At 46.6% G+C, this 20,148-nt stretch overlaps 2 protein-coding genes across 2 annotated transcripts; one reads left to right on the top strand and one right to left on the bottom strand.

The window, feature by feature from the left end:
• The first annotated feature begins 903 nt into the window (after nucleotides 1–903).
• On the top strand, nucleotides 904–12,268 carry LOC149355897 (uncharacterized). The gene is made up of 9 exons (XM_089576214.1): nucleotides 904–1,546; nucleotides 9,490–9,632; nucleotides 9,711–9,714; nucleotides 9,817–9,829; nucleotides 9,896–10,018; nucleotides 10,108–10,341; nucleotides 11,400–11,562; nucleotides 11,629–11,826; nucleotides 11,926–12,268. The coding sequence occupies exons 1-9, from the start codon at nucleotides 1,279–1,281 to the stop codon at nucleotides 12,265–12,267; spliced, it is 1,488 nt and encodes a 495-aa protein (XP_089432340.1). The 5' UTR covers nucleotides 904–1,278; the 3' UTR covers nucleotide 12,268.
• Nucleotides 12,269–15,555: 3,287 nt separating this feature from the next.
• LOC149355898 (peroxynitrite isomerase THAP4-like) lies at nucleotides 15,556–17,255 on the bottom strand. The gene is made up of 5 exons (XM_089577712.1): nucleotides 17,083–17,255; nucleotides 16,102–16,253; nucleotides 15,922–15,973; nucleotides 15,754–15,821; nucleotides 15,556–15,698 (listed from the first exon to the last, which is right to left on the bottom strand). The coding sequence occupies exons 1-5, from the start codon at nucleotides 17,253–17,255 to the stop codon at nucleotides 15,556–15,558; spliced, it is 588 nt and encodes a 195-aa protein (XP_089433838.1).
• Between the last annotated feature and the right edge of the window lie 2,893 nt (nucleotides 17,256–20,148).

Here is a 20,148-nt window from a genome sequence, read left to right on the forward strand (position 1 = left end):
CAGCCGGAATAAGTACCTAACTGGCGGCCAAAAATGGAAAGTAATGGACACAAGCCATGCAGCGGAAACACAAAATTCAAAAAATAAAAACAAACAAAATAAAGCACATGCGTGTCAATATTCACATTCGAGGGAACGTTTTTCTTTTCCTGACAGCAATACAGATGGTGCGCTTATGCATTCTTCTGGGCGCCTTGCTATTATGTGTGCTTCTATAATTGCTCTTGTCAGCGAATCGCGGTTCCTACCTATCACAACGCACTCGTTGTATAATGGCTCGCAGGCATCGTTGCCATCTTCACCATCAACATCATCACTTTTCCAGTTTCTGCAGTGTTTCGCTACGTGGCCTACGATAGGCTCACGTGCGACAATATAATCGTGCTCTTTTAATCTTTCGTTGATACATCGGCCGGTTTGGCCGATGTCTTGCTTCCCACATGATAACGGCAAAGAATAGATGACTCCCTCCTCGCAGGGGACAAATTGTTTTGCATACCTTTGCAAGCAGCCGCGTGGTTCCCTGTTGGCTGAATTTACTTTCTTCACCAGGCTAGACAATCGGATAGGTGCCGAAAACACAACGTCGACCCCCACATGCTCCCAATTCTCTTCAGGTTATGCGAGACCTGATGCAGATATGACACAACGGCGACTTTTTTCTTTTTATTGCGAATCAATACTACTTTCGCTACCACCTCGCCCGTGCCGTGCCGCGGCCGCATAGCCACGCTTGACCTTTCGCGTGACCTCGCTGCGTGACGTCTTACCATCTGTGTAAAAACGGAGCCCCATCTCACGCCGTCGCCTTGCGCGGCGCGTAGCCACGGCCTGACTCCCGCTCCTTTCACCAGGGGCGCTGCACGCTATGTGACGTCATACCATCTGTGTAAAAACGGGGCCCCATCTCACACCGTCGCCTTGCGCGGCGCATAGCCACGGCCGTGGCCTGACTCCCGCTCCTCTCACCAGGGGCGCTGCGCGCTATGTGACGTCATACCATCTGCTTAAAAACGGGGTCCCATCTCACGCCGTTGCCTTGCGCGGCGCATAGCCACGGCCGCGGCCTGACTGCGCTCTTCTCGTCAAGCCCATGAGATGCCGCCTCCAGCCTATAGACCTCCTTCATGTTTACAAACAAACCAGGTGGTCGAGGTGGCGCTGCAGTCGTTAGCGACCTCGCGGTAGGCAAAAAGCGGCGAAGCTGGAGTCAGTTGCTGTGCGACCAAGCTATCCGGTAGCGAGTTGTCAGTGCTTTTTTTGTCTGCATGCTAGATAATGCTATCTGTAAGCGATTATTTTGTGAGCCTGAGCGCTGCGGACCAGAACCGTTATACGGAGAAGCTCCATGTCTACGGCGTACAGCGTCCGGACCCGTACGCCGTGCCGGAAAGTGAGTGGGCGAAAGGCGTAGAAGCGAAGCGTCGATGTCCACCGGTGAAGTTGAGCAACGTGGTCGTTTATTTGCTGTTCTCTCCGAGCAAATTCACTGCAGAAAGCGTTGAAAATCACAAAGCTCTGGAGGCTTACAACTACTACGAGTCAGGTAAGTGGCCCATGTCTCTTCTCGCGCCGCGCGTAAACAGGGCGCGCAGACTGCGCAGCATGCTGCGCACGACGCATTGCTCGCAGTACTTTATTAGCACCATCGCATGGTACTTACGACCGCACGGCAAATAAGTGTGTTAGCACTGTTAGCATAGAACAAAAAATAACACTTCCGTATTCCCGCAATGGCACCTTTCAGCTATTCCTTCTAGTTGAATCGCTGCGGTAGCGCAGTAGCAGCATGCGTTGCGTCTCCGAGCAGCGGCGGCAACGCACGCATCGCTTCCTGCGCGATGCGTGGACACGTTAAAATAGCGTGTGTTCGTAATTAATCTGAAGCCTTCTCGTGTTAGAGACAGGGTGTCGAACCGGAACTGAACCCGAACCCGAAACCGGAACCGAACCCGAATTTTCGCCCGGAACCGGAACCGAACCGAACCCATATTTTTTTCGCCATCTTGGAACTGAACCCGAACCGGAACGATTCAAAGGAACCGTTCCGAACCGTTTCGGGACCCGGTTCAGCCCCACTTTTTTGCATCCCGGCATACGTCTTGTTTTCCGACAAAATGAGATTATCTATCGCATAGATTTACCCACCCGTAGCTGTCTGCGCTGGGAAGTGCGAAAATGATACCCAGTATATGCGACAGCAAACTCACAGGAGGTCTCGTGTCTGGGAAGAAGCCTAATTGACGCTTCTGTAATGTACTGCCGCAAATTTTAAACACTTGTACGTCAGGTTTATGGGAAATCTTGAGTTATTCCTCCTCCCTTTTACATATTTGCGTAAATCATTAATCAAAATGTTAGGACTGCTCTGACTCAGTAAAGTACTATAGACACCAAACTTTTGCTTGCATGCTTTCTTCTTTTAAACGATGCGTTAAACGTTGGTGTGCATGGAGCACCGCGTGATATTTACTAACACATAATAAATAATTTATGTCTGAATTTCTTCTTGACCCTGTTTCGGTTTCACCAACATAACGATGGCTGTGACGTGTAGTGGAAATTAGGTCGCGTGAGGTGCTATAAAACGGCAATATAACTGCTGATACGTCGTTCCTTGTAATCATAGGTCTTCAAGTCGGCTGATTTAAGTGATACAGTGAGTCAAAACAACGTGTCAGCGTTTGTATCAGTTTTCCCGTGCCTCACGTGACCTAATGTTAAACTCCCGTCAAAGCTATCATTCGGTTGATGAAACCGAAACAGCGTGGGAGAAAAAATTATTTTCTAAATTATTTAGTGGCAGTAGGCGAATACCACACGACGATCCATGCATTCTAATATCTATGGCGTCATTTGAAAGGAGAAAACACGCAACAAAACTGGGTGTCTATAGTCATTTTAGTACCGATTGAGAATTCCTTCCTTTTCTTTGCGTCATTTCCCACCAATAGACGAAATATTAGCCCGAGGAGCCAACAATGTTGTGATGGTGGTTTTTTAAGAAATGAAATGGCGCAGTCTGTCTCACTTCTTTATGGACACCTGAACTGCGCCGTAAGAGAGGGAGGAAGGTGGGAGGGAAAGAAAGAAGAGAAACAGGCGCAGTAGGGGTGGGCTCCGGAATAATTTCTACCAGCTGGGGATCCTAAGAGCTTGAAAGGGTCGAATGTGTGAAACTTCCAGGTAAAGTATGCAAAGTCCTTTTGGCCTAGCATTTGAAACGGTGACGTAATCACCAATTAAATCTGCGACGGCCTTCAAGCTTCTCCGCAGCGCACAACGCTAAGTGGGGGACGCATGATGACGTCATCGAAAGTATCCGTACATTTCAAACGACAAAAGAGCTACTGCTGGGGTTAGTTGGAAATACATACTTGAAGGAATTGGTGAGCGCTATAAAAAAACGGAAAAGGGACGAATACACAGGACGAAGCGCTTTCTAACAACTGTTTAATGTCAATAGAAACATGACTATATACACACATTTGACATCATATCAAAAACAGAAGAGGGAGGAACGCACGCGCTGACAAGAATGAAGGAAAAACAGGTAAAGACTACGCGCGCTTAAAACAGCCGAAGATTACTAGGTTAACTCAGTTCCCCCTAACATCACCGAAAGGGAGCTGACGCATTTCTTATCTGGAGCAACGTGCATTGCGAAAGCTTCGATAATTTCTCGTTCCCGTCTATTTCGAGCCCGTCTATTCCCGTCTATTCCCGTCTATTCCCGTCTATTTGTATATAGTCATGTTTCTATTGAGATTAAACAGTTGTTAGAAAGCGTTTCGTCCTGTGTATTCGTCCCTTTTCCGTGTTTTTATAGCGCTCACCAATTCCTTCAAGTATTTCAAACGAATAAACGCCTGCTTTGAAGGAAAAAAACCAACGCCACCGAAGTCAAAGCCCGCCGAACGTTGTTTGGAAGCGTCCAACAAGGCACGGCAGGGCGTGGCTGACGGCAGCAGTAATTTTAAATCATACCTTCCGTGACATAACACCGAACTTCCCCGCACTCCTTTGTTGCTTTGAGGAGAAGTGCAAAATTTAATCGTCGATTACGTCATTATTTTAAATGGTGGTGCAAAAAACTTAGCATGCTTTACGTACAGCCTATATAGATTTGAATCCTTGAGTATCGCGAAATTCTCAAAAAGTGGCACAGTTGCCCTTTAACGTGCACTGACATCGCGCAGCACACGGTGCCTTTTGCGTTTCGCCTGCATCGAAACGTGGCCGCCGGAGCCAAGTTCGAACCCGGGTTCACCTAATAAGTAACCGAGCGCCCTAACCACTGAGCAACAGCAATGAGTAGTGCAAGATTTAATTTTGTAGGCGCTCATTGTCTTAGGCAGCAAGTTCTAAGTAAAACCCCTCGCGATGGGTATGTAGGGAAATAAAGAAAAAAATGGCTCAATGGCTGTGGAGCTCGGCTGCTGATTCCAAAAATACAAAAACCAGCGTGCTCTGTCGCACGTCCAAAATCCCCAGCTGGTCTCCGTTAATCTGAAGCCCTCCACTACACCGTCTGTGATATAGCCCCAATGTCTACTCGACACGTAAACCTGAGGTATTGCTACTAGCATTACCAAAAGAAGGATGTATAAATTGGTGCAGCTTCTATTTTTTAGAATCCGCATATTCTTGTTTGCGCGCGACGGAAATAAGCAGCGAAAGGCGGGTTCTTGGCAACGGTAGAGATGTACTAATAAGGAAAATATTAAATACCGATTACACAAAAGGGCAATGCGGAAATAAATGTGCTCGCTGGCATGCGATAGTGATTGCGCCCAAAAGGATGCTACTGCGATGCAATGTAACTACGATCTAGTGATTTCGTTATTGCCGATTCGCTGAAATCGTTCTGCTTCTAAGAAAATATTGCTGCCAGTCGCCAGCGCGTGGCTCCATCCGCTGTTCTCGCACTGCTCGATCTTAAATTCTCTGTCTGGCGACTTATATCTACTTTTCGTAGTCATATTTCCCGTGTCTGACGCGACAGGCTTATGATTGTTAGTGTTTTTTTCTTAGAACGCTTGGGCCGTTGAACACGTTGAGCCTTCACAACAATCTTCCTCGGCTATATCGGTTACAAGTGGGTGATGAGGGGGTTGTGCGATGGGTGAAAGTTTCTGAAGGTGCATTTTTACCAGTGAATGCCTTGATGTGCTCCCACCGGAGTGTGCATCAAGGATGGAGGCTGCACGCACGCAGCGCGGTTATTTTTGGGAAAGCAGGCTATACTGCAAACGAAGTAAAAAGAACAACTAAAAGAGTATGCATAGTCTAATCTCTGACTCCCAGCGGGATTCGTACTAATGGCGGCGCAACAGAAAACTCTGTTTGCAGATTCTTTAGGCTATTCGGCTATCTTGTAGGCTTCTTTTTATGGTTGTTGCATGGAATATTTGGAACCTATCTGACCCTCCTCATGTCTTACTTGACCGCGTCGAAATCAGCGATCTCGGCATAAGGCCTCATGCCACCATAACTCCCTGCCTCCGCCCGCACATGAAAATCACAGACGGTGCACACGCCATGAAAGGGGAACCAGTCAGGAGGTTGAACTTGCGCAGCATATTCCTCCTGCGTTAAAGTGCACTGTTGTCTGAACAGTGACCTCGTGGAACGCGGCGGTTCTGCGTCCTATGAACACGAAGAGTTCGCACGGAATTCCAGAGTTCTTCATTGCAGACATAAATGTTATAACGAAATGTATGATGTCAATGGGTTTTTAAGAGATTATTTAAGTATGTCCCAAAAGAATACAGCATCATGACAAAAATATTATTTTATTGCTGAAATTGTTTCTCGTTGCTCTGGCAGGTAGAAATGCACTGACCACGGCAAAAACGCCCCTTTGGCGCGAAGGTATGTCTTAACATGTAAGGTCCATGTCTAAAAGGTGAAAAAGGTTTTTGTAGCCGATTAAAACTAAGTCGAGCCCACTTATAGCGAACCTGACGATCACGCAGGTTCCATTCGTTATATCTGATGTTCGTAGCAAGTGGATTCTTCTTACAACAGCCAAAAATACTAAGGCCGCTAAAAGGGACAATTATTTCTTACAAAGCTGCGTTATGCGTGCCTACTTGTGCAAAGCAGAGACTGCAGCGGCTCTTTCCAGGTTATCTAGGGCGATCATTTAATCTTTGTCGAGACCTTGCTGCCAAACATCAAGTTTAGGGTCGGCGTATAACTAATCATGAATGAAGTGTGCATGGCAACTGGTGGCAGGTCGGCCACGTAAATGAGACTCCTGGCAGTGGGAAGAGCTCGCACTTGGTGTTCCACGTCTCCGTTAGAGCAGGCGCTTCTGCGATTTTGTGGTCCGCAGGAACGTAGTTATCCGAGGAAACATCCGGTCAGCTATGGATCAACGAAGCGTTGCCAGAAATCTGCAATCATCTGGTCACGCGTGTTTTCGAGCTTCTTCTGTCGTTACTGGGCTGATGCAGAGACGAAGTAGCGCAGCGCTTGTGGCGCAGAATGCATCCGTTGCACTGTCCGCTATATGACAATGCCTGCACGTGGTAGCGGCGCCAAAGACACGCAACACTCTGGCGCAGATTACAAACACATACTCTCCCCTCGCCCCTTACCCTAACCCACTATCATCCCTCCTTCCCCACTCCTGCTTGCGCCCTATGCCCAGAACCCTTCGCTTCTTCCCTCCACATCCTTTCCCTCTGCCCGGCGGACCCTCCCCGCGGGACCTAGAGAACCTCAAGACCTGGGAGGACTGGGAGACCCTGCTGCATTCGGAGGACCCGGCCGTGCAGACCATCGCCACCGGCCGTGCTGCCAGTGTTATGGACCTCAGGAACATAAACACTTGAGTGCAGTGGGGTCGTGCGGGGACCCTGGGGCGTGCCCCGAATTCCTTTGTAAATAAAGTTTTCTCTCTCTCTCTCCCAGCCGGCGAACGCGTAGGCAATGATTGCCCTTGTTGGCCATCGACGCGGGTTTGGCCGGCGATTACTTACTATTTAAATAGAGAATTATAGCATATCGTTGCCGTGTTTACTTTAGCGTTTACAGTGTTACCGGACGCCGGACTTTCCGGTTAGCGCTGCGCACAACGTGCCGCCTTTTAATTCCATTTCTGGTATGACATGTTCTTTCCGGGGCGGTGTCGTGAAGGTTGAGAGGCGCTATTTCCTCTGAGTGCTTAGCGGAAAGACGACCTCTACAACTTCGGGGTAGTTCACCGCGCTACCTCGTTCGCTGTAACCGAGTGGTGTGGCCAGAGTTGTTCGCTGTATCTGCGACGAATTTCCGTTGCCCTTATGCATATATTTTCATGGTAGCACCACACCCGCTCGTAATAAGCGACCCTTCGTCATATATGTGGCCATTAAAGTAGGCTCCACTTTACATCCGCTGACTTCGCTTTAATAGACTAGTATCAAGAAAGTATAGGTAAGGCTGTAGATGTATTGGTAGAGGAAGTAATGACCGATCGCAACATTTGTCATCTGCCTTCTGGAGAGGCCGTACAAGTAAATAAAAGCGAAGAGTGAGAAAACCGAATGAATCAGCGCTCGCGAGCATGTCCAGAAAAGACAGGCGAGCACTTAACAGCTGCCAGAAAGGGGTTGTAGATGCAAAATCCATCGGCTTTTCGTCCTACACCTCATAAGGTGGATTATAGCGTATATACATAGCCGATTTTCAATAATTTCTAGTTCATTTCATTTTGCGGCTGGGTCTTGCCGTAAATTCGTCTTTATGCTGCGGACAATAAATAAAATGGGTAAAATGAGAACATCTCGCATTAAAAAAATTTCTCATGCTCAAGTAACGCAGTAAACACGACAAAAGGAAGACAGGAGACGACACGAACGCTGACTGACAACTGGTTAATTTATTCTGGGAAAAGTATATAAAGGCGCAGGACACAGGAAACAACCCCCCCCAAAAAAACAGAACAAAGGTTAAAACTGAAAAACCATACTGCGCATGCAAATCACAGTCCAGTTGTGACGTCTTTTTCAACGAAATTCGAAGAGTAACTTCGATAGTAGACGGCACTCCCCTATCTCCTGGACCTCACACAATGACAAGAAAGCCTGACTCCTTATCTACCAAAGTAATAGATGGTGAAGCAACACGCTCATCTGCTTCCCCACTTAGAAAGACAAGTCTCCTGTTTAATCACCCTGATCGAATTTGTAGGGAGATGGTGGAGGCCTTTATGATCAGGAAGGATGCAGATGAGCGTGTTGCTTCACCATACATCAATTTCGTAGAAAAGGAGCCAGGCTTTCTTGGCAACTGTGTAAGGTCAAGGAGATAGGGGAGTGCCGTCTACTATGGAATATAGTCTTCGAATTTCATTGAAAAAGATGTCATGACTCGACTGCGATGTGCATGCGTAGTATGTTTTTTTTTTAGTTTTAATCTGTGCTCTTATGTTTTTTTTTTGGATTGTTCACTGTGTCCTGCGCCTTCATATACTTTTCCGAGAATGTAATAACCAGTTGTTAGTCAGCGTCTGTGTCGTCTCCAGACTTCCGTTTTTCCTGTTTACTGCGTTGCTTGAGCAACCGCTACCAACTAGCCCAGTTTTATGTTCTCGTAAACAAATCTGCGTTTTTTATTTTGTATAGCGATGTGCAACAAAAAAGAAAACGCATAGCAAGGTTGACTGAAACCCATCTGCATTCTGATTTTTTTTGTCCCGAACCCGTTTGAACCGGTTCGAGACGGTCCGAACCGGTTCGAACCGGAACGGAATGGCCCTCTGGAGCCGAACCCGGAACTGAACCCGAAAGGCGTGAACCCGAACCCGAACCGAACCCGAAAAAATACCGGTTCGACACCCTGGTTAGAGATGAAAAAAAAGGGGGAGGGGGAGCTAATAAGGACACGACGCACACACAAATCATTGAGAATAAACAACGAATATATTACAGCTACAACTCAATTGTTCGCGCACTTCCATAGGGCTCGCACTGTCCCATGCATGTTCGCTCGCCACGCTCGCGCACCACACACTCCGCGCTTTCCACCGTCCACGCTGATGAGTCGACGCACCGCACTCGCAAAAAAACAAAACATCACAAACACAAACGGCATCCAGACGGCGCCGGGAAGAGAAGAAAGAGGATAGGCAGGCGATGCAGTAGGCACTCTTATGGCCAGCGCGCCGAGCCAGAAGTCAAGTGTGCTCCCCTCGAGGAGACGACTGCCGCCGTCTGGCCGGGAGCAGGTGCCGATGTGGAATTGCGTCATCCGATCGCTTACCTTCGGTAGCTTTCGTACTGCGGGACACCTACACGCTAAATTCCGGAGACCAAGCTGTTATCACAGAAGTCCATATCTGATGTAGATACAACGGCTTTAGGTCAAAAAGTACCGTTTTAAACGCTGGATATTTCACGCATTGAAATTTTTTGCCATCGTTGTGCCTTTGGATGAGAACATTGAGATTAAAAGCATATTTGTTATTCTTGTGATGTTTTCACTATCCCACGTGTCCAGGACTGGTCCGAAAGTGTCGGCTGTGGAGGCCAGCTGATATGAATATCAGGTTTGTGCGGGCCGAGGTAATGCCTTCGCAAACCGCGGCTGCAAAAGGCCACGATACGTGGGTGTGTGTCAATGACACATCAAGACAAATACTGGCAAAGCTGGCTGTTCATTCACCTTAAAAACGTCTACATTTCTTCATCCTCTGATGCTGAGTCTGTGTCTTCTGAAAGCTGGGTAAGTTGACGTGAAGGCGCTAGACACCGCAGCGGACACGGGACAAGAAAGAAGACGCTGCGGTGTCTAGCGCCTTCATGTCTCACCAACTGGCCTACACAGCTACCCTCCTAAGGTAAGTTGACGTCTTCCTCTAAAGCTTCCTTATGTGAGAGTGATCATCACGTGCATTGTTATTCAGGCTAGGTGAAGTGTGCAGCCATGTTGCAGCACTACTTTTTGTTCTAGAGGCAGCTGCTCGGGGCAATGCAGATGTGGCATGCACCTCGCAGCCATGTGCTTGGGGTGCAGCTGTGTCCAAAAAGGTAAATTTAATATTGGCATGAGAAAACTTTCTTGAAACACGTAACACCTGCACTAAATTATTATTGTGCGTAATTGTGTTATATTTCTGGCCACCATGGTCCCAGTTGACCAGCTCAACTTGAGCAAGCCAGGCAAGAAGGCTCGAAAGCTTGCTGCGGAAGCCATTCACACCTCTCAGACTTATGACGCAAGGGACGTTGAAATATTTCAGCGCCTGAAGAAGGAAAGCTCGAGTGCTGTAGTTCTCAGAAGTATTCCGAAGATAAATTCAGAAGACACAGACTCAGCATCAGAGGATGAAGAAATGTACACGTTTTTAAGGTGAATGAACAGCCATCTTCGTCATTTCTCATGTTTGAGTGCCATCATCTGTCTTCATGAAAGCACATTTGCACAATACTGGAGGTTGCATGTATTAGTATGTTTTGTTATGTGTTTGCTGAATGGCAAATTCTTGTTGCCACTGTCATGCATAATTCAGTAACAGTTGAGGATCAACCCAGGATGTTCATGTTCTGCTATTACTTGCTTTTATACATTCCTTTCTCGATATGTGATTTTCTGTGCTGCGTCAGGCAGCTACTACTAGCAGCTAAATTTTAAATCAACGCACAGGGGCGTCCACTTCTAGTTTGAGCATGCGAACGGCATCACTACGCTCTTAAGAGCGCCAGTATGTCCATTTCACACGTGCATCAAAGCAAAGTGGCATGCGACGAGAAGCACCAGCTCTAGGTCCTTTTACACCTGTGCCACTTTGCTTTGATGCTTGGCCATGTCGCACGCATTGGCCATCTGAAGAGTGCTGCCGCACCTCTCGCATGTTCAAGCTAGGAATGGACGACCCTTTACCTACTCTTTTGGAAAAACAGTGCATCCTATAATTTCAGCTGCCTTTTTTGGTCATGCGAGAAGTGAACACATGACTCTGGATCTCCAACTCAAGCACATTCAGTTGAAGTACAAGCTGTAAAAAACAAAAACAAAAATGAATAGGGGATCAATAAAAGCAGTAATAATAGCAGAACACACTGAAATGCTAGAAGGTGACAGTACAAATAAGTGAAATGTGTGCAGGTGCACTTAACCGTGAATAGTGAAACAAATGGCATTACTATTTCCTTGCCGAGGCACTGTAGATACTTTTTTAGGCTTGCACGTCTAGCTCTGAGTATATCAGCTGGCGCATGAAAGCTAGTTGGTAACTGACGTGGGTACTTATATGTCACTTAGCATTCCATCAACATGAGCAATGAGCGCTGCACCTTTGATATTTTTTGCCCAATATTTCATTAAATCGAAATGAGATGTTCAACTTTAAAACATAGTCAGCATGCTTTGGGTGGGAAAAAATTATGCTTAACTGATTTTCCACCCAGGAATTCTAAAAAAGCACGGAACACTAAGGAAGAAATCTTTGAAGACATGTTTCTTCCACTTAAAGATATTGAAAGAATTGCAAAATCCACGAGGCTAACGGCCAAATCACCGTTGTGGCATGAAGCCAGGTATGAAAGGTTCACTGGCACTACCATGCACCGGGTGAGTTCATTTTTGTACTTGTAACTACAGGAGCAAGTGAAGTAAAAGGGCTGCGTCTTTTTTTAGATCCGAACACTGAAGCCAGGCACGAATGTCCGGGGCCTTTTGGACAGCATCCTGCAGCGGCGGCCCCCACTCAACATTGAGGATGTCAGATGGGGTGCTGATAAAGAGAAGGTGGCCAAGGAGGAGTACGTGGAGTTCATGAAAGCTCATCATCACAACTTCGAGCTCGACGAAATAGGCTTCGTGATTGATCCAGATGTATGTCTCTGTTCACTTCACATTCAGTTGGTGGCTTCGTAAGGAACTTGATTCATTTTTTGTGGAGCATGAATTTACTTCTGCTATATTTTTCCCCAGGCTCCCTTGCTTGGTGCGACCCCTGATGGTCTGTGGCACTGCAGTTGCCATGGTGTGGGCCTACTGGAGGTCAAGTGCCCTTGGTCTCTTAAGAAGCCCCACCACCAAGCATTGGAGGCCTCATATTTGAGTGCTAGTGGCACACTTTTGGAGAGCCACACTTATCTTACACAAGTGCAAACACAGCTGCACGTTTGTAGAAAAAGCGTATGCCATTTTGTAGTGTGGCTGCCACACCAGTTCGCAATTGTGGAGGTCACATACAGCAGCACCTTCTTTAAGCCTCTTTTACAAAAAGCTCGTACTGTTTGGGCCGAGCATGTGCTGCCTGCTCTGTTTTAAGCTGACCAGGAAATACTGTTCGTTTTATTTTCATGCATGCAGTTTGTTTATTCTTATTACATAGCAGGCTGTGTTGAAAGGCTGAAGTACCAATAGACAAATCCTTGCATAAAATGGCCCTTAGCTAAAAATCAAGCTTCAAATTTTGTTTGGTTTGGTTTATGGGGTTTAACATCTTAGAGCGACTCAGTCTTTGAGGGACGCTGTAATGAAGGGCTCCAGAAATTTCCACCACCTGGGGTTCTTTAACGTGCACTGACATCGCACAGTACACGGCCCTCTAGAATTTCGCCTCCATCGATATTCGACCGCCGCAGCCGGGATCGATCCCACATCTTTCGGGTCAGCAGCCGAGTGCCATAACCACTGAGCCACCGCGGCGGCTCTTCAAAATAAATTTTGTTAATTACTGTGGGCAGAGGGTGGTTGCGACGTCGAAAAGGCAGTGTTGCCCATTGAAATTGCCTGAACTAGGGCCAGAGCACCTGCAAATTTTGAAGTAGATTGGCACCGTAGTGAAACTTAACATGCCTGCCAAACTTGGTGGTTGCAATCAGGGACCAGAAACAAATGTGTGCGATAATAATTACAACATGGTAACCTTAGAAGACCTTCAGCAAGGAACTCGTTGAGCATTTTGGTTTAACCTCTGTTGCTATGCGTACAGTTAATTTACTGCATCCATATTTTTTCAAGAAATTTCAATCCTTTTCCCATGTAGTAACCCAGGATGGTTGGCAACTAAGAACATCACTGTACACAACCTATGCTCACTTGGGCATTCCATGTGGCATTCAGCTTCAATGTAAAAGGAAGAAAAAAAAAATTGAAAATTGTTTTTTGAGGAAAGGAAATGACGCAGTGTCTGTCTCACATCTCCGTCTCAGTAGACAGCTGAACCATAAATGAAGGGATAAAGGAGGGAGTGAGATAAAAAAGGGAGAAAGAGGTGAGGGAGCTTGATCACATGGGGAGCTGTACCATACACGGACTTTGCACAGCACACAGGCACCTTTTGCGTTTCAACTCCATCGAAACACAGCCGCCGCAGTCGGCTTCCAACCAGGATACTCCGACACAGCAGACGAGCGCCTTAACCACTGAACCACCGTGGTGGCTGAGAGGAAGCTCCTAACTGTAGTGTGTTACAAATGCATGCATGAATTTAAAGACCATTAACAAATTAGGTGCATGTGTGCTATGTTCATGTCAAGAGCTCATGTTGCTGCTGTGACCTCCAGACTTGCAATATGTAAATGTGATGGTGCTGCAACTATTTATGGTGCTGCTTTTGTATTATCTGCAGATGTGATTGTGTGAGCAGTGTTGATACTTTGCAGGAAGAGCTTGTTATGAAGATCAAGAAGCTCAGTTGTGCTAATTGTTGCCTCCTTGAATTGGCCTACATATGCTTAGAAAACGCCTGCAATTCTTGTAGCAGGAATATTTGCGTGAGGAAGTGGGAGGGGAGCAGGAACATGGTTTGTGTGAGCACCACGAAATGAACATATATGCTGCTACATCAGCTTGGGAGATGGAGTTCTTGAGGTTGTTGAGCTTTGTTTCATCTTTGTTGTTTTTGTGACTTGCATATCCAAAAGACCCACCAAAATGTCTGCTGCTTTTCCCGGTGGAAGAATTCTGTGCATTGTTAAGAATCATTCTCAAAAAGCTACTTAGTATTGCATCTCTTACAACGAAACAGTTAGAAACAAGGGTGCCCAATCAGATTTTCCTCCATGCCTCTTGAGCCATTAAACATTTGTTAAGTGCCTGGCTTCAGTTTCGCTGCATTGAGTTGATGACAGCTATATGTCGTTTTAGCATGGTTTTTAGAGAGCGCTAAGTTAACACATAACTGGCCTTTTGCAGTCGTGGGGCTGAAGTAAATAGAGCAGCCTGGCTGTTTTGAAGGTCGCTTGACAGCATAAACGTGTTCATAGTTGTACTTTTCCAGTCTTCTCTCACCTGGCATTCATTACTGAGTGGCTGAGGCTGTGCAGATGGCCACAGCATTGTGCTTACCAGAAGCGAGTCTTCAGTCATATAGCAGTACATTTCGAAATTTTAGTCGAAACCAGAAGTGGTACTATAATTATTTATATACACTGAAGCCTTCACAGGCTCCTACAGGAGTTTTACAATAAAAACCACACATCCTTGAAGTCATACACACAACACAAGCAAAGAAACAACAAAATCTTCGCACTATGATACATCTCAATTTGCTGCTCTTTTTTATTCTTTTCAGTAAAAAGACTCTGTGCCATGCTGTGCTCCATACTTATGCAAGCCGAGGTTTCAAGTTTGTAATGGCAGCACAAATCACAACAATGTCTGTTGCATGCCGCATCACATTGATGGGCAGTCGGTCCCTGAGAATGTGGAACACTTTCATGCGGCCAGTGGCTCGCTCCACATGAATGCGCACTCTAGAGATGTGCCGAGCATCTTCCACTTCCTTGGCTGAAAGTTGTCTTTTGCCTGCTGTCAAGGCTGGCACTTCTAACCTGGCACCTTGATGGGTAACCTCTTCTCTGATTAAAAATCCTCTGTCAGCCAAAATAACGTCTCCTTCCTGAAGTTTGTCCAAGAAGCCTGATTTCAATATGATCTCTTTGTCTGATGCCCATTTTGTGACAAAGCTAACAGTACCACATGGCGTGATGCTGACCATGAATTTGATGGCATTGGAGCTTTTATAATGGGAATAGGTTTTGGACCTAGCAGAATACCCTAAAGGTCTTTGAATTCGTACTTCAGTACAGTCGATTATGACCATGCATGTCGGATACTTCCTGCACACCATCATGGGCATTGTTCTGCATGCGTCCTCCCGTGAAGGCCAAATAATGAAACGCTTCAGTTCTGATGCAATGATTGGGATGTTCTTTACCATTATCCTTGTCACTGAGAGCCGGAAACGATGACTGATGTCGATGTGCAGTAGCGCAAGCCTTAGTTTCATCAGTACAACTAGAACAGCATCTGCTACAGTGCAGCGATTTGGAACGTACATAGCCACATTTTCAAACAGTGAAACAAAAAAGAGGAAAAGCGCTTTGCTTGGCAACCTTGTGTAAACACTTACACACTGCTCCATAATGCAGTTTGCTGAGAAGCGCCCCTGCTGTGCATTCTCCTCTGCTTCTGCAGCCCTCTCTTTGGAATAATGCAGTGCTTTCTTTAGTACATAAATGTCTCGCTCCTGCTTTTTGTTTTCTTTGTCAAGAGTAGCAGCTATTCTTTCCAAAGCTTGATATGCTGGCTCTGAAACAAGAGCATTGGCTATAAATGATGCATACCACATATGACTGCAAAACACTTACTGCAAATGTAGCATGGTACTGCTACGAGCCGCTCATCACCCGTGCTTGACGTGGCAGATGGCATGTTGTCCTCTCTCCATAATGCATGTGCAGCTGCGGGTCCTGTGTATGAATGAACTGAATGGTTCACTGAGATACTCAGTTTTTATTTCCTTACCTTCAGCACTGACATGCTGTGAATAAGCAACTCCTGTGTCACGCTGGGAAGACTCAGCTTGAAAATCCGAAATAATGTAACTAGCGTGATGCATACAATAATAAAAAATGACCTGTTGTGCTAATAAAGTGCTGTCTTCTTTGGAACTGACCTACAACCAGCTCACTAACATCACTGCTGCCTTCGTCAGCTTCCCAAACTTGGTCATCTGATGATGGCGCTGTCAAAAAACATGACATGGAAACTCCATCAGCAAGTGGTAGTAAGCTTGAGGGCTGCAGATAACAACCAGGGAAAAATCAGCAACAATATATGATACCTTCTATTGCAGGATCCCCATCTACTTACAAGTGTCCATTGGTTCCTGCACTTCTCGAGCGAGCGCTCGGTCCTTGGCGCGCTGCAGGCGAGCAGCAACTGCAGTCTTTTTGTTCTTATTGTGCGCGAATATCGTCGGCACATAATCGGGGTGGTGAGGGTCCTCTGAGGGCCCTCCTGTGTACCACGGATGCAATTACATTCTGCGCTTTTAGAGTGCGTTACAGCTACGAGCTGTACCCGCCGCGAATGCTCGGTGCTTAAAGCGCTCGGCTACATAGCCGTAGGACACGGATTCAATACGGGCCACCGCGGCCGCGTCTCGATGGGGGCGAAACGCAGAATGCACCCGTGTTCCGTGCAATGTGTAGCGCATATTAAAGAACCCGAAGTAGTCTGAATCAATCAGGAGCCCCCCACTAAGGTTTCCATCATAGCCCATTAGTCGCTTTGAGACGTTAAACCTCACAGCTCACGTTCACAATTCAGCGCTGGAATTATGAATGACTGCATGCGTTTGGTAAAAAAAAAAGAAAAGTTCAGGCTGGATCAAGGTAATGAGCGGCAGTTAACACGCGCACACTCTTCATCGAGAAGCCAATGAAACCAATTAGCGGTGTACACGGTGAAACTTGTCAGCAGTCCCTTTAGCACGCGTTAAAATTGCTAGGTTAGCCGCGACAACACAACCGTGACCGAGTGAAACTCTGCTCTTTAGCGCTGCCGCTACGCATATCTACAATTGTGCATGCGACAAAGTTTGTTCTAGCGATTTTTTACATAGGTTAACGCATCCTATGCGTGCGATAACAAACAAAAATGCCTTCCCGACACAAAAATGCTGCCTCGTTGTCTGCTTGTCCGTACTAATTACGGAATCGCGCCCTACACACCAAAACACGCTAGATGCAATTACATTTCGCGAAGAAAGTCAAATGAAAGTTATTGGTGACCTTCGCGCAGGCACATCGCAGTGGTGTAAAGGTGAATGAGCATCACCTTACCTGCGTGACAAAGTGTTTTCCGCATATTCTATGAGCCGGCGTCGGGATCCATCCCTCGCGCTTCACCGCGGCCGCCCACTGCTTACGGCGACCTTCGTGCACAGGAAACCTGTGGAAGCTTACTGAACTTCCCTTTTTGTGCCTTTCAGTGCACGCCACGGCGACGCAGCTAGTCGGCATTGGTAATTCTGCCGATTCTGATTTTTCCGAGCACTGCAGACCGCACGCTAACCGTGGTAGGTAGGGGAGTGAGGCGTTGTTTTGCCTACCGCGCGAAAGTCAGCACCGACGGCAGCGCCACCACATCTTCGTAACGTCGCATAGTGAAGGAGGTCTATAGAGCATCACCACAAGCGGTACAATAGCAGAACCACGTATTGCTTCGCAATTACCAGGTTTTTCCTTTTCAATTTTGCTGTTGACTTCACACCTCAACTTTTTCTGCGACGGAGGCCAAAAATTCTGAAGGGTAACCGGCCTGTGTCAAACGATCTACATGGTTGTGGAAACTTTGCTCCAACCTGTGCTCCCATGTTTTCTTTATAACATTGTCAAAAACTGAATGCACATTTGCTCTTTTCACGAACTTCGAATGAGCTGATCAAAATGGCAGTATGGGCTTCTGACCACGGGGCTCAAAAGCCCAACATACGTGGGATGAAGTGAAGTGAAATAACTAAAAACCTAATGGAATCATTAAGTGGTACTTCGTGCGTTAAAATCATGGGTTTGAGGCACTCAGAGAACAGTGAAGAAACATGAAGGGACTGCTGCTCGAATTTGAGGTTGTCACACTCTAAAAACACGAAATAGTCGTCTACAAATCTAAATATGCCGTAAACACGGGACCCTTTGAACCGCTTATTCAATATTTGGTCGCGCAAAGCCAGGAACATGTCACTAAGGATGGGTGCAAAGCATGAACCAATACAGATTCCATCTTTTTGAATAGCGGGTGTTTTTTTAGAAGGTTCAAAACTTCTAAAGAAAGGTAAATTCCTTTAGATTTATTTTAACCCTGGGGCTATACTGAGGGCTACGGCGGACACCAAGTAAGAGGCAAACTACTTTATTTAGTTCGCTGTTTAACTGAATACGTTAATTAACTTTTATAATTTTTATTTTAGGGGATATGTTGTATTAGCAGAATTGGAGATCGTCTTCCAAACAGTCCAGCCAAGAAAAAAGATTTTCATGAAAAAAATTTTTGCGCGCGTAACGACGCGAGAAAAAGTCACCCTGGTAGGCAGCTTCACACTGTAACACAGCGTCTGTGAGCGCCTGTGACGTAGCTCGCTCCGCCCTGCACTTTGTGTCAATGCGTTTTTGTTCCAGCGTGGCATTCCGTGAGGCCGCGGAGCGAAGCGAGAGATAGCGCAGGCCGCCAGTCCGGGACGCGTGACGCAAAGCGCATGGCGGATTGAACTACGTCAGAGGCGGTCCCGCCGCTGCGTTACGGTGTGAAGATGCCTACCAGGTTGACTTTTTCGCGCCTCGTAATGTGCGTGAAAAAATTTTAATTGAAATTGTTTTTTCTCGGTTGGACTGTTTAGAGGACGATGTCCAATTCTGCGAATACAACATATCCCCTAAAACAAAAATGAGAAAAGTTAATTAACATATTTAGTTAATCAGCGAACTAATTAAAGCAGTTTTCCTCTTGCCTGGCGCCCGCCGTAGCCTCCAGTATAGCCCCAGTGCTAAAATAAATCTAAAGCAATTTACCTTTTTTTAAAAATTTTGGACCTTCTAAAAAAACACCCGGTATATACATCACATTTCCGCTCAGCAAAATAGACTCTAGGTAGCAAAATAACAATTCGAGAAAGCTGCCGGTGGAAATCCCGCACTAATTCAGGAATGCAATCGCTCCATACTGGTCAATGAAGTGACTAACAGAAGACATAATTTCAGCCTGAGGAATAGATCAATTGAAAATCTGCGAAGTTTCTTATTGTAATTGCATTTTAAAACGCTATTAATTCGTCTGAACTTATCACTCTTAAAGAGTCGTCAAATGTTAACGCCTTCAGTTTTTGTTGGAAAAATTTCGCGACATGCTTCTGCCATGTTCCTGTTTCAGAAATTATCACACGAAGCGGCCCCTCCGGCTTGTGGGTTTTCGCTGCAAAAAACATCTGCAGGTAAATGTTGTGGCTACTATCTATAGCACTTGCTAGCTTGGTCAAATTTAGCATATTCAGAAGTCTTTTCGCCTTAGTGTTCACCTTAAACATTGAAACATTGTTGCATTTGTCAAACACGGCATTAACAGCAACTGATGCTTTCGACCCATACGCTTCCTTGTCCAGAACAACAAAGCCACCATCTTTATCGGCAGGAGTTGTGTTCCCTACCATACCATAATTTCCCTCAGACTGCCGGCACATAGAACGAACTTCCCAGACAAGGTAACAGGTAAAATATAAAGGTTTAATTACATGAAGAAAGTAAGACAAGAAGGTAAAGTAGGGAGACAAGGTTACAAGATCGAAGGAAAAAGCCCCATTTCCATGCCGAACAGCGGCTTAAATAGGGTCTCCTGTCCCCAGGTCCCTAGTTGGGGAATTTAGTTAATCAAGCATGCGTCCAATCACTGTGAACTGGGTCACGTGTCCATTTGTAGTGGTCCGCCCACAGGGACGTCCCCCAGTTCACCCTCGCCACTTCCTCGAAGATGCTGTCCGGCCGATCCCTCGCAGCAACGATGACAAGCCGTTAAGGTCGAGCCATTCGTCAGCCGAGACACAAGTCTGACACCTGCACTTCACAGCGAGCCGCGGGGACGGAGGGCCGGCGTCGCACTTGCGCCGAAAGGTTCCAGGAAGACCGGAAGCCGTTACCGAAGCGCGAGCACGCCAGCACCCGCGCTGGCCACAAACAACACAGACAGCCGCCGACACACCAAGCCGTTGCGTTTCGGTTTGGTTTTGGCACCGCTAATGGGAGTTGAGCCGTTCCCGTGCAGCGGATGTCCCCCCATAAACCACCAGGGGGTCCCCTTGTTGACGCCGCTCCCTGCTTTCGGGGTGCCGGGGCCGCCACGCCGACGCCTCTCCGAAGTCCTGTCTAT

This window comes from Amblyomma mixtum, chromosome 3 (assembly GCF_055824585.1).
Source record: "Amblyomma mixtum isolate Tamu chromosome 3, ASM5582458v1, whole genome shotgun sequence".
NCBI classification, from domain to species: Eukaryota; Metazoa; Arthropoda; class Arachnida; order Ixodida; family Ixodidae; genus Amblyomma; species Amblyomma mixtum.

Coding starts and splice junctions, on each gene's coding strand:
- LOC149355897 (XM_089576214.1), top strand. CDS start 1,279: ATGCTATCTGTAAGCGATTATTTTGTGAGCCTGAGCGCTGCGGACCAG. Junction 10,342..11,399: donor GAAATGTACACGTTTTTAAG/GTGAATGAACAG, acceptor TTTTCCACCCAG/GAATTCTAAAAAAGCACGGA. Junction 11,563..11,628: donor CTGGCACTACCATGCACCGG/GTGAGTTCATTT, acceptor GTCTTTTTTTAG/ATCCGAACACTGAAGCCAGG.
- LOC149355898 (XM_089577712.1), bottom strand. CDS start 17,255: ATGCCGACTAGCTGCGTCGCCGTGGCGTGCACTGAAAGGCACAAAAAG. Junction 16,254..17,082: donor ATATGCGGAAAACACTTTGT/CACGCAGGTAAG, acceptor GCATCCGTGGTA/CACAGGAGGGCCCTCAGAGG. Junction 15,974..16,101: donor GCAGGAACCAATGGACACTT/GTAAGTAGATGG, acceptor GTTTTTTGACAG/CGCCATCATCAGATGACCAA.